General features: G+C 35.0%; 1 protein-coding gene, 1 long non-coding RNA gene and 1 other non-coding gene across 9 annotated transcripts; 2 read left to right on the top strand and 1 right to left on the bottom strand.

Annotated features, from left to right (window-relative positions):
* Positions 1 to 333: 333 nt before the first annotated feature.
* On the bottom strand, positions 334 to 962 carry LOC125192453 (uncharacterized). The gene is made up of 2 exons (XR_007171399.1): positions 779 to 962; positions 334 to 541 (listed from the first exon to the last, which is right to left on the bottom strand). It is a non-coding gene; the product is annotated as an uncharacterized LOC125192453 (long non-coding RNA).
* Positions 963 to 1,435: 473 nt separating this feature from the next.
* On the top strand, positions 1,436 to 10,800 carry LOC148927183 (actin-related protein 2/3 complex subunit 4-like). Of its 7 annotated transcripts, none has more exons than XM_089057180.1 (7): positions 1,436 to 1,547; positions 1,644 to 1,685; positions 1,785 to 1,850; positions 2,000 to 2,052; positions 2,290 to 2,317; positions 3,460 to 3,534; positions 10,612 to 10,800. In XM_089057180.1, exons 2-7 carry the CDS (start codon positions 1,683 to 1,685, stop codon positions 10,663 to 10,665), a joined length of 279 nt encoding a protein of 92 aa, XP_088913306.1. In that variant the 5' UTR covers positions 1,436 to 1,547; positions 1,644 to 1,682; the 3' UTR covers positions 10,666 to 10,800. The 7 variants fall into 7 exon arrangements, with proteins under 7 accessions (XP_088913306.1, XP_088913307.1, XP_088913305.1 ...); XM_089057181.1 differs by having other exon boundaries at positions 1,437 to 1,547; positions 10,537 to 10,665; XM_089057179.1 differs by lacking the exon at positions 10,612 to 10,800 and adding an exon at positions 3,850 to 4,117 and having other exon boundaries at positions 1,437 to 1,547; positions 3,460 to 3,544.
* On the top strand, positions 1,472 to 1,557 carry TRNAY-GUA (transfer RNA tyrosine (anticodon GUA)). The gene is given in 2 exon segments: positions 1,472 to 1,508; positions 1,522 to 1,557. It is a non-coding gene; the product is annotated as a tRNA-Tyr (tRNA).
* Positions 10,801 to 14,293: the final 3,493 nt, after the last annotated feature.

The raw sequence follows: 14,293 nt of genomic DNA, 5'->3' as shown, positions 1-14,293 counted from the left end.
TCATCAAAATTAGACTAATTATGCATTAAAACCCATGTAATTTACCACATTTTCCCTCTCTATCTCTTACTCACCAATTATGCATTAAAACCCATGTAATTTACAACTTTATCTATTTTTCGTGGACGGAGATAGTATATAAAAATGAGACTCATATTCCATTAACTTTTCTCGTTCATTTTCCACTATATTTCTTAAAAATCATGTAAGTCAAACGGTTTCCATTTTCTCACTCATTTTCCACTATATTTCTTAAAGATCGTGTAAGTCAAACGGTGCCAAATTGGAGATTGAGGGGGTATTTATATAGTGGTGTACTGGTGTAGGGAAAGATATCATTGAAACTATGCTTTATCTTCAAATTAGAAAACTTTCGAAAAAAATTAAAAACATAAAAGTGAGAGGAACAGTGGGACAGATGGAGAAATACAAAAACATCTTTAAGAGCAGCAGCGGCAATATGGTCTGGCTACACCTCGGCAGCACCCTTTGGGGCACTCAAAATCTGCACCTCTCTTCTTGTTCTTATCTTCCTCTTTTGCTAATAAAATCAAACCCACAATCAAAGGAAATTCAGAGTTTAATATATCTATTTCACGTGAGGTTTTTTCATTAATACATGACAAAAGAATTTAATCAAGAAAGTGTTTTGCATCTATTTATATTCATTTTAGTGATAAGCTACCGGTCAATTAAAAAAAAAAACATGTAATCGAATAATTCACTTTGCAATGATATCTTAGTACTTTTTATGTTTAAAAGTCAAGAAAGTGCTTACACAGCAGTGGATTGAGTTGTCGAGCGTCTGCAACTTGGGCAGAAATGAGAAGAGCCATAAACAAGAAAAGAGCCATAATTTGAATTATTGGGGATATCATTTTGAGGATAAGAATGTTGGGATTTTGAGTGCTTATTTTTATAGAAAACCTGAAGCAGTGAAAGTTTAGATATGTTTAAGCTAGATGTTGTTCTCAGCCGCCGTCTGCACTGAAATTTGGAAACATTGAAATTAAGTAATGTACATTTTTTTTTGGTTGGCAAATGAATATATAGTTTTAAATGTTGTGTATCAACTCACACATCAAAGTTATATGTTCTGTAATGACTCCAACACAACCCTATATTTTGTTATGTCATTCTCTTTACCATGGTATAGTATTCTGTTAATTGGTTTGATGATACTTATGAATTGGTAAAAAATTGTTCTAAGTTTTCGAAAATTGTTCTAAGTTTTCGAAAATTGTCTAAAATTTTAATAAAATCAATGCAAAATAAATGCTTAAAATTTTGAACTGCGCGTTTAATCAACGAGAAATTTGACAAACCCAATTGAGCGATGAATCAAATTAAATGTTAATAACTGGACAAGGTGATGGATGAATTAAGTCGAGTCTGTCACTTTCTCTTACAACTTTATTCTCTCTCCGCTAAATAAACTATAAATAACATTTAATTTGGTCCAAACTACAAACCGACCTTAGCTCAGTTGGTAGAGCGGAGGACTGTAGTGGTTCAGCTGTTATCCTTAGGTCACTGGTTCGAATCCGGTAGGTCGGATTTTTATTTTTTATTTTTAACTTTTTCAATTAATTTGCACTTTTACTATGATAAATTTATCTTACAAATTCATCCCAAAAATCAAGATCCCTCACTACTCCTGCCCTTTTCCTGATCGAGCGATTATGGTAAGATTTTCGTGTATATGTCGAATTGTCGATGTATCCTTCACTTAATTTCAACAAGATTATTTTTTTTTATTTGGTTCCTGTGGTATAACTCTGTAGGCGAACTCATTGAGATTGTACCTAACATGCATTCGGAACACTCTAGACGCTGCCCTGTGCTTGCAGGTAGGTGTGTTTTAATTCATTTCCAGTTTCGGGCTAATACGAGTTTATTTTGGATTGGGAAATTGCGTAAATTTTCCGGTTTCTCTTGCTCAGTATTTGTTGATTTGATCATTCTGTAAATTCTTTTTTTTTTGGTTTGGTCTCTGTAGAATTTTCCCTGTCAAGAAGTGGAAAGGCACAATAAACCAGAAGTTGAACTCAAGTATGTAATGGCGGTTACTTCCATTTGTTGTGTTGGACGAAATAAGCTTTAATTATAGTATGTGGTGCACTATAAAACATGTATGCTTTAGTAGATCTTCTTTGCTCTTTAATATGCTAGAATTTGTATCAGAATGTCTATTTGGTTTATGAATCAATATAAGATTCAGCATCAACTAAATGCATAACCACTTACATCATTACATGGTAAACTTTATCATTTGCTTTGTGGTTTCAGGACCAGTCCAGAGCTTCTACTGAATCCAGTAAGAATTCTTATTGCCTTATTATGCTGCAATTTTTGCCTTACTTCAACGTAATATGATCGGGTTGGTTCTTGGTACTGATCAATATGACCGGTCCTCTGTTGGTTCTTGGTACTAATATATGGTCCTCTAGTAAGTTAAAAAACTTGAATCAGTTGAAGAAGGTCTCTGGGAGGGGGGTTCGGCTAAGTATGCTCTTGCTATGTGTATGTTTGTTCTAATTTTTTTATTATTGGAGCATCATTCACTAACTTTGTGAAAGTGTGTTAGAACTGCAGACTAAGTAGTTTTTTGTACAAGCCCTATAACAAGAGCTTTATAACAAAATAAATGGACTTCGTTGGACCGTATTCACAGGGCCATCAGATTTAATCTACTTTGGAACTCTTTCATTGACTGACCCTTTTCTTTTGCTTTCTTCAATGTGTTGAATATATTGAACTTAATTTGGCAACTTAATGCTGCTACAAATGAAAAAGCTGATTCTTTACATTTTTTGGTGCATAATGCATTCTAAGAGTTCATGTGTGGTTGCCCAGTTTTAGTTAGTATCACTCTCTGTTATACTTACTTTACTGCAAGTGCTTTATGCATTGCTTAGCATTTATCTTATTGGTACTGATGCCAATTTCTAACTCTTACCCCGTCATGTTTAGTCTTAGTTTGAGGTCACCAGTATTTTTTTCATTAATTCAGAACTTCTGTAACTATTTTAAAGCTGAGGCGCTAACTACTCTTCATCTTGTATATCTGCCAAATTTGGGTCCTGTGAGATGGAACATTAAGGCTTGTTAACTTCAAAGATTTGTAATTTGGTGGATTGTTTTCTTTGCAAATATATTGGACATGATAAAATTTATTACTGTTTCCATGTATACTACACGGGATATTTGGATTGGCTACTTAGTATACATTTAGTCATTTAATCACTGGTCTTGAGTTATCATCTATTTGAAATCAAGTAAAGTAAAGATTTTATATAGTTCGACAATTTCTAGCAATCCAACCATATCAACCAAATTAAACAACGCTTAAGAGTTTAACATGGGAGAGTTCTTTTGTTTTATATAACTATGGTTTATTTTATTCTGTCTTTGAGCTACTTTATGCTTCATATAATGTTTACTCTGTCTTTCTTCCAGATTCTGATATGTAGAAATGAAGCTGAGAAATGTTTGATAGAAACATCTATAAATTCCTTACGCATTAGCCTTAAGGTAAATTCCGGTAAGCTTCATGAGTTTATTAGAAATGTATATGCTATATGTTCATGGCCTGGTGCAGACTAAGCATATTATGCCAAATAATTTAGTTATATCTGTATCCTGTGTTGCTACCAGCACAAGTCATACTTTTATGAGTCCTATTCAATTTTTGTCTTTAGTTTGGACTTTGGTTAAGAGGAGGGGTAAGGGCAACATAGGTGATACTGGTGATTATTGAAATTTATGGTTCCTGAAGATGTTACAATCATGCTTCGTCAGATGTGATAAGGAGGGCTTCTAACCATACAGCCTCTTTCATTGCCTCAGTGATAGCAATATACTCTGACTCAGTGGTGGACAAAGCCACAATGTGCTGAAGTTGTGATTTCCAGCTTATGCAAGACCTACACACTGAAAATACATAGGAGGTGGTTGACTTCCTCTTATCTCTGTCATTAGCATAGTTGGAATCCACAAAACCAGTTAGTAAAACACCATCATTACATTTAGAATAGCACAAACCATACTTAGCAGTTTGCTTCAAGTATCTAAGAAGCCATTTCAGAGCTTCCCAATGAACATGACCTGGATTAGACATATATCTACAAAGACAAGACACAGCATAGGCAATATCAGGCCTAGTGCTAACCATCAAGTACATAACAGATCCAATAGCATTTGCATAGGGAATTCTTTTCATAGCATCAATTTCAGACTGAGACTTAGGGCACAAGTCTTTACTCAACATAAAATGGGCAGCTAAAGGCACAGAAACAGGCTTAGCATCAAACATGTTAAACTTTTTCAGAATTTTGTACACATAAGGTTCTTGATGCAACACAAGGGTGGAGCTACTCCTATCTCTACAGATATTAATCCCTAAGATTTTCTGAGCATCACCTAGATCCTTCATGTCAAAATTCTCACTCAAAGCAGCTTGCACCCCCTTAATGGTTTTTAAACAAGGACCCATTAAAAGCATATCATCAACATATAATAGCAGAAACACAGGCACAGTATCAAGATTCTTCACATACAAGCATGCATCAAAAGTACTTCTGACAAAACCTAACTTTTGCATACATGTATTAAACTTGATATTCCACTGCCTAGGGGACTGTTTCAAACCATAAAGGGCCTTTTTCAACAAGCATACATGATTAGGAAACCTGGGATCAACAAAGCCCTCAGGCTGTTTCATATAAATGGGCTTATCAAGGTCACCATGTAAGAAAGCAGTTTTAACATCCATCTGCTTCAATTCCCAATTAAAATGAGCACACAAAGCCAACATCATTCTAACAGTTGTAAATTTAACAACAGGTGCAAAGATTTCTGTGTAATCCACCCCCTCTTGTTGAGTGAAGCCTTTTGCCACTAATCTGGCCTTGTACCTAAGGCCCTCCACCTCATTTTTCAGTTTATAGAGCCACCTGCAATCAACCACAGATGCACCAGGAGGCAAAGGTACAAGAATCCAAGTGAAATTAATTTTCAGAGAATGCATCTCCTCCATCATGGCATTATGCCACTGACTCCAGAATTTAGACTTAGTAGCCTGCTTATAGGTTTGAGGCTCATCACCATCAGATTCATAAACATTGAAAGCCAAATTAATCAGAGCAACTAAACCAACAAAGCCATCATATCTAGAAGGTTTACCAACATTTACCATTCTAGTTCTATTTCTAGATAGCACATAATCCTGCAATTTAGTATTATCAATAGCATTTTGAATGCCACTAGGGTTATTTATCACATTCTGAACAGGAACAGGAGGAGAGTTTCTAACAGGACTATTATGCAAATTAGGCACATTGTCATTAACATTTTGGGCAGAGTTATTATGCAGCACATTTGGGTTTCCTTCATCAAGTGTCTCATTAGGAGTATAGACTGGATAAGTGTTCCAGAATGGCTGCTCCACCTCACTTGGAGCACCACTAGGATGCTCCACTCCAGTGAGTGTATCTGTGGACTCCACCTCAGTGAGAGGTTCATTGTCCACATCTATAGGATCTGGGCTCAATGTCAGCCTTAAGCAGGGGAATTCATCTTCATTGAAGACAACATCCCTACTTATTATGACCTTGAACCCAGGTTCATCCCTTAGCCAGACTCTATACCCTTTGACGCCTTCAGGATAACCTAGAAAAACACCTTTCCTAGATCTAGGCTCAAGTTTGTCAGACTTATTATGCACAAAAGCAGTACAGCCAAAAACCCTTAGGTGAGAAAAAACAAGAGGCTTGCCATAGAACACATACTCAGGACACTGACCAACCAGAGGCACAAAAGGAGACCTATTTACCAAATAAGTAGCAGATAACAAGGCCTCACCCCAAAACTTTTTTGACAATCCAGACTTAGAAAGCATGCATCTCACTTTTTCAAGTAAAGTCCTGTTTATTCTCTCAGCAACCCCATTTTGCTGTGGGGTATAAGGTACAGTTCTATGTCTTTTAATTCCAAAGCTATCACATAAATCATCCATCTGATTATTACAAAACTCCAGGCCATTATCAGTCCTAATAGCCTTAATCTTCTTACCAGTTTGAGTTTCAATCAAGATTTTCCAAGTTTTAAGTTTTTCAAAAACATCAGACTTGTGTCTCATCAAAAAACACCACACTTTTCTTGAGAAATCATCAATCACAGACAAGAAGTAAACACATCCAGAGTGAGAGGATACATAAGCTGGACCCCAAACATCCATATGCAGATATTCCAAGATACATTTACTCACATTTGCAGGAGCAGGGATACTAGTAAAAGAAACTCTATGTTGTTTACCCTGCACACAAGAATCACAGAAAGGCAACTCACTTTGGACATCATCATCAGAAAGAATAGCATGTTTTTTCAGGATACTCAAGCCTTTTGCACTCATATGACCTAGCCTATTATGCCACAACATAGTTCTGTCAGTTTTAACAACATTGGCATAAGCTTTTTCACATGCAAGAGGCACAGCATTACAAACATACAATCCACATTTTTTCTTAGCTTTGAAAAGACACATAGAACCTCTGCAAATTTTCATACAGCCTTCTCCCCACTTCCCCCCCATACCCTCATTTTCAAGAGCAATACATGACATCAAATTATAGCATAGATCAGGAACATATCTAACATCCTTTAGGCTGAGCACATAACCATTTTCAAACTTCAAACACACAGTGCCAATTCCAAGAATTTCACATTTCTTGTCATCAGCCATTGACACAAAAGTCTTAGTTACAGGTTTCAGCTCAGAAAACACCTCCTTAAAAGGACTCACATGATAAGTACATCCAGAATCACACAGCCAATCATTTGAAGTGAAGGGACATGAAGGAGAGACATTGACAAATTGCAGGTCATGCACCATGAAAACAGAATCATTAATTACCGAGACCTCTTTGTTCTTGTACAAGAGAGCTCAGCCAAACTCTCACCCACGCGGCTGATTTACATTATCATAAGCAGCAACATTAACCAGGGTTTCAACTTGGGAATTATTGTTAGGGAACTTATTCTTCTTAGGTTTTGTACATTCTTTCTTATAGTGCCCAATATCACCACAGTTGAAACACTTGCTATAGGTTTTAGGATCCTTGCTTCTAGACCTAGACCTAAACTTTTTCCTAGAGTTTGAGGAATTACCAGAACTACTACTGGGCTCATTGCCCCCTCTAGATTTAGATCTACCCCTGACATTCAACACCTTATTGTAAGCAGTCTTGTCAGCAGCCCTTTCCTTAAGTTCAAGTTCTTTGGATTTCAAGGAGCTAATAATGAGGTCTAGAGGAGCAGAATCTCTACCATACTTAATGGCAGCCTTAACATCACTATAGGAATCAGGTATGGCATTCATCAGGGCTATACTTGTGTATTCATCTATGGTTTTATCACCTGACCTCTTAATGTCCTGAACTAACTTCTGAAACCTATCCACATTATTATCAATGTCTTTAGCAAGATCAAGCTTAAATTTGAACAATTTTTCAAGCAAATACATTCTGGAAGACATAGAGGTTTCAGTATACAGAGTATCAAGCAGTTTCCACATTTCAGCAGTAGATTCCTCATGATCAACTTTCCTAATCACAGAATCAGATAGATTTAACACAATGGTAGCCCTTGCCAGATCATTCATCTCATCAATTTTATCCTGAGTGGTATCCTCAGGTAAAGTACCATCAACAACTTTAAACACTTTTTGTTGAATCAAAACACATTTCATTTTCTGTTTCCAAATAGCAAAATCATTTTTACCATTATAAGGAACCAGACCAACAGGTTGAGCCATTTTAGCAAGAAAAATTTTGCAAGAAAACAGGAAGCAAGACAGAAACACACAGCCTTACACACCTGAAAAAAACACAGAGACATACACCAGCAACACAAGAACAGACTAAGAGCTTTCACACAACAGAAAGGGACTCAAATCCTTGACTGTCACGAGCAAGACTGGCCAATCCCAGCTCGCAATCACTCACTACTGGAGGGCGCAGGGGGTCACTTGGGCAGTACAAGATGCTTAGTGATCAAGTAACTTGAGATCACAGATCACAGAGCACTAAAACCAGCGGAAGCAACACAGAGAAAAGAAAGCACAGAAGTCCTAAGTCCTTGCCAGAGACTGTCTACCAGAACAAAAGCCCAAACCTATAGTTGGCACTAAACAGAAACATAAACCAAGAAGGATAAGCCAATTTACCAGAGTGAATCCCCTCTCGAAGGAGGATTCCACTTGCCCACCTCCTTAAGCGACTCGGCGTGCTAAACTAATCCCCCCGTGGCTCTGATACCACTGTAGGGATCAGATTAGTCTAGATTCACTAATTACCGAGACCTCTTTGTTCTTGTACAAGAGAGCTCAGCCAAACTCTCACTCACGCGACTGATTTACACAAGTAATACAAACTAAGATTGCTATGAATCTAGTTCTAACTATTACAAGGTCTTGAAGTTGTAACTCCAACTTCAACCGTACTCAATTGCACCTGCACACTCAAGAAACGCGTTAGTAACACTAATAAAGATCCTATGGGATCTAAACACTAGTAATCAACTAAACACCAGAGAGTAAGAACAAAAGATCAAAGAAAACTTGGCTCAGAACCCGCCAAAACCAACACTGATCTATTCTTCCAGAATTAGATCCAAGGGAGCACCAATGGATTGGATAGAGTTAACCCTCAGACCACCAATACCTCCACTATTGAAACCCCTCACACCAGATCTAGTTCCACAGAACAAATTCCCCACACACGACCTTCAAGTTCTCACAAACCCTAGTTCCACTCCAGTAACAAGCAATCGAAGAGATTGCCTCACACCAGCACTCACAACAGATCTACCACTCAACAAACCATGGAAGATCACCAAGAGATGGCCGGAAGTTCGTCGGAGAAGGAGAAGAGAGAAGAGAGAGACACTCTAGTTCGCAGAGTAGAGAGAGAGAGATGATGAATGAATGAGAATCGGCACCAACCCCATTCTCACTTAACACAAACAACCCTACATCCAACGGCTTAGAAGCCATCATCCAAAGAGAGAGACACGTGGCAGCATCTGATGAGAAGGGTTAAGTAATTGGGCTCAGCCCAATTAATAACATTCGGGCTTAACAAATAACACAGCCCAAATAAGAGTTCATCCAAAATATCCAACATACTCCACCTTGGACTTTTATTATGGGAAACCAACCAAGTGTTGAGGGCTAAGGTATAATCATCACAGCCTAATTAACTAATTAATTAATAAGCCGTAAGACTCTGTTTCAACGAAGAATGGGTTAGGTAAACTAATCTCATATTAATAAAACAAATTTCATAGTTTTTGGAGCAATTGATCTATATATATTCTATCTTAATTTATTGCTTCACGTGTTATCGTCACAAATACCGAATTAAGAACATTATTTTGGGAAAAAAACGAAAAAGTTTATGATAACTCAAATTTAGAAGTGCGCTATAATTAACTTATAATGTTTAATAATAATTTTATAATTAATAATTGATTATCAGTATATTGATTATTTCATACTAATTTTTTAAGCTTACTTCTTTAGTAATTGTATTCCCTTCCTCTTTTCATAAGGAACTCATATTTCTTTTCGGGACGTTCCATCTAAAAAAAGTCATTTTGTTTTTTGGCAAAATATAATACAATTACTCTCTTACTAATATTTCCTCACTTCACTCATCTACTTTATTCTATTTTCACTTATGTAAACATCATTTTTCTTAGAGGGAACATCTTTTTTAGTCCACGAACTTTGCCAAAGTATCATTTTAGGTCCGTGAACTTTGAAAATATCATTTCAGGTCCATCAACTATGGGTTAATATCATTTGAAGTACTTTTTTACTATTTCTAAGTTTTTCTGGACGAAAATAGCCTCGATACCTTAAAGGATATATATTTTTAATAAACTTATCATATACTCATATTTTTTATAAATATTTTTACAATATATTTTTGACGAATTTTCTAAATATAATTTGACCTTCAATATTATCACTTAATTATGTGACATGCAAGTAAAATTGCTTCTTCAATTTTTGTATTAAAGAATTTTAAAATTGAATAAAGAACTTTTCTTTAATAATAAAAATTTTAATAAGGATCTTTTCTTGCATGTCACTTAATTACAAAATTAAGTGATAATATTGAAGGTCAAATTATATTTTAAAAATTCATCAAAAATATATAGTAAAGATATTTATAAAAAATATGAGTATAGGATAAATTTATTAAAAATATATACCCTTTAAGGTATAAGGGTATTTTTGTCTAAAAAACTTGGAAATAGTTAAAAAGTACTCCAAATGATATTAACCCATAGTTGATGGACCTGAAATGATATTTTCAAAGTTCACGGACCTAAAATGATACTTTGGCAAAGTTCATGGACAAAAAAAGATGTTCCCTCTTTTTCTTAAATCATATCATGTCACCTATCAACTTGCAGTAGTAATGCTAAGCCCCTTTTGCTTTATTCTATCTTCGATTCACGGTGCTCAAGCTCAATAGGTCAAGGATCTATCAACTAGTGCTTCCATTGATTTAGTCCTCCTTCAACTGATGTTATTAACCGCAGCAATGGCAATATGAGGCATCTTTAATGTCACAGCAACCGGAGCCACAATTATAGTCATCACTTCCTATCGCTTCATCACCTCTCTTCTCAGATTCCTTTGCTGATCATTAAACCAACAAAATAATTAACACTTGATATTTGATAATGTACATATAGTATAAGTTTGAAGGAAAGAAAGTGCTTACATTTCGCTCTACTAGTCGTCTCTGCAACTTCCGATGAGGTGAGAAGCACTATAACTAACAAAACAGCTATAAATACATTTCTTTTGGAAACCATTTTTTGCTCTGAAAATTTAATGAGTATGTATGTTTGGATTTTGTATCACAAGGTTTTCCACTCTGTATTTATAGATACATTATTCAACGAACGTACATATTTGTCTAAAAAATCAAATTGGGGATGCGTTAGCATTTAAGAGCAAGTGAAAGTGAAAGTGAATATTCTTATAAATTTTAGTTACACATTTATATTTAGTAAATTTAATTTCTACTGATAACAGTTTAGTAATTAAATGCATGCATGTTTATATTTGGTTTTATTTATTTTGATATATATATACATATAAGATAGAAATATTTTCTATCCACTTTGTATATAGATTGAAAATAAGAATTAGGATCACATTTACTAGTTTTAGCAAAATCTAGCCCCGTTTTGTTATAAAACTTCTTTATGTAGTAAGTATATAACAATCTCTCTTTTATATTAACATTTTTAATGTATTGAATTTGTGTGGTTGATGATAAAACATGTGCTAAAAACTCAAGATCTGATTTTCCTTGTTTGACAATTAAATCAATGAATAGAATATATTATTCACGGGTTGAAAATAGTGTGAAGGAAAACCATACATTTGAAAGTGTAAAGCTATCGACAACGAAATTGAAAAATAAATGAAGACTTTGGGGTTTGGCAATTGGTTCAATGAAGACTGCGTCGGATTAAGAGTGACGGGTGTGCTATAAATAAAGTGAAAATATAAAAGTTCCTTCGAGGAAATTTCCATTCACGTTTAATATGCATGTATGCATAGACCAGGGAGGTGTGCAATGTTTCATTAGTCGATATATATGCATAGAGTCGGAAGGTGAGTAATGTTACATGATCGAGATAATTAATTGACACAGTTGATCAATGGATGATTGGGTTATTATTTGTGGTATTCAGTAAATTTTTATTAGCATAAATAGACCACAAATAAAAAGACAATAATCACATTTATGTCCTTTTTCACTGATTTAGGACTTTTTTTTTCCTATTTTTAGTTTAAGGTCATCTCATCTAAGGGTGTCGAAACGGGTAGCGGGTATCGGGAAACCCTCAACCCGACCCGCTACCCGACAACAATGGGAAACGGGGCGGGATCGGGTAGTTTGTTTTCAATTTTTGCGGGTTATGTATACCCGCTACCCGCGCGGGTATACCCGTTAAACCCGATAATACCCGTTATTTTTAGGGTAATGGTTTTCAAATATTTTATTTTAGTTAATTAATTTCAAATCTGTATATACTCCCCAACGATACACTTTATTTTCAATTATTTATCCGCTGCCAAATGAAGGATTGCAAGATTTGTGAAAGTGAAACTTTTTTTAGTTTAGTGTCTTTAATCTTTTTATTAAAGATTGAAAATATTTAAACTTTTAGTTGAAGTTATTTATATTTAGACTTTTGATGAAATTGAATTATTTTTGGTTTTATATTAAACTTTTGAATGGTGATTTAATTTTAGACATGCATGATGTTTCTATCATATTTGCTTATTTGAAATTTGGATTTGCATTATATTTCATACATAGTCATATTATATTTAAGAGATGAGAAATCACCATATTTGTGCATAATTAATAGTTGGAAATTATGCAAATACAACAAAGTAAAAAAAAATACAAATCTAAAATCATCGTGTAGCAGCTAGCAACAATCCCTAAATTCATTCTAGAATTTCAAACATGTATATAAAATTATTGAATTAGATGACTAGTATTGATGATAAGCGAAAACTAAAAGCATAATACCATTGAATAATATAATACACAATTCAAGTTATGTATGCAGGTTTGGGTACCCGCAACTGCGGGTTTAGGATACCCGATGCAGGCATGGGGTTACCCGTTTAACTATATGGGTCGGGATTGGGTAGTATAATATTGACGTTTTCGGGTACGGGTACCCGCAAAATTGGATTTGGGTATCCACGGGTACCCGTTTTGATCTAAAATTGGGTTTGGGTATCCATCTAAAATTATCTAATCATATGTATTATCTCATCAGTTGAAAACACTCTCTCTCCCTCCTTTCTCATTCTCATTCTATGTAATAATCCCTCCGTCCCCAAAAATATGCACTTTGATTTCGGCACGGATTTTAACATAAAATTGATAAAGTAAAAGAAAGGTAGAGAAGAAAAGTAATTGAAGTATTGATAGTGGAGAATGAGTCCCACCTCATTAGAGATAAAAGAGTTTCCAAATTAGAAAGTGCATATTCTTGTGGGACGAACTAAAAATGAAAGAATGCGTATTCTTATGGGACGGAGGAAGTATAAATTATAGTGGGAGACAATATGGCTGTAACTTTTAACATGACACGATAATCCGATATAAACATGCATGAAATTAACCCGATACGAACACCCAATTTTTCGGTTTCGATCCTTATAGAGTTGATCTAATAAGAATACGATAATTTCAGGTTGGGTTGGGTTAGGATCGGGTTCAGGTTATTCGCTAAAAAATATAATTATTATTTTAATTATTTGTATTAATTGAAAGAATATTATACTTTTAATTTTATTATTTAGATTTAAATCATGATTAAAAAATATTTTGATCACGTTATAACATGTACTCCATTTGTCTCATTCAAGATGTCCACATTTCCTTGTTTAGTTTGTCCTGATCATGATGTCAGCTTTCTATATTTGAAGATAAATCTCTCTTCTCTCATCATTAAAATAACACTTTTTTTCTCTTACTTACTCCACCTAAAAACTTTTCTTAATATTTCGTGTCACACAAGAATGTGGACATCTTGAGTTGGACGGATGGAGTATTAAGTACTCCCTCCATTCCATAGTAATAGAGACATTTCTTTTCGGCACGAAGATTAAGAAAAAATGTATTATGTGAGTTAAGTAAGGGAGAATAAAGTGAAAAATGAAAAAGGTAGTAGGTGTTGAAAAATGTGTTAACTTTTACTAAAAAGGAAAATAACTCTATTACTATGGAACATACCAAAATGGCAAAATGACTCTATTACTATGGAACGGAGGGAGTATTTTATAGTGTTATATCATGCTCTGGTCGTTATCGTGTCATGTCAAGTTAAATTGTATACTCCCTCCGTCCGCCAGTAGGAGTCTCATTTATTGGCGGCACGGGTTATAAGAAATATAAAGAAAAGTGGGTGGAAAAAAGTTTGTGAAATATAGATCTCACTTGTATATTTTTTTAAATGGAATGTGGGACCCTATTACCATTTATGGTAAAAGTGAACGGGACTCCTATTCACGGACGAAGTGAGTATTGAAATTCTAGCGTTAGGAAACAGAAATTATATTCACACCTAAATATCAGTGGAAAATATCATTAAGTGGTGGCTAGGCTTGGGGTGGAGCTTTGCCGGCTCCACCGATCTGTTGTTGTGAAGAAGGGACTTGGTAATGTTGATTTTGTAA

The sequence above is a fragment of the Salvia hispanica genome, chromosome 4 (assembly GCF_029641045.1).
Source record: "Salvia hispanica isolate PSC_SH4W2 chromosome 4, Shi_PSC_v1, whole genome shotgun sequence".
In the NCBI taxonomy this organism is placed as follows: domain Eukaryota; kingdom Viridiplantae; phylum Streptophyta; class Magnoliopsida; order Lamiales; family Lamiaceae; genus Salvia; species Salvia hispanica.
Note: the sequence above shows the minus strand (reverse complement) of the source record. Positions and strands in the feature narration are given on the sequence as shown.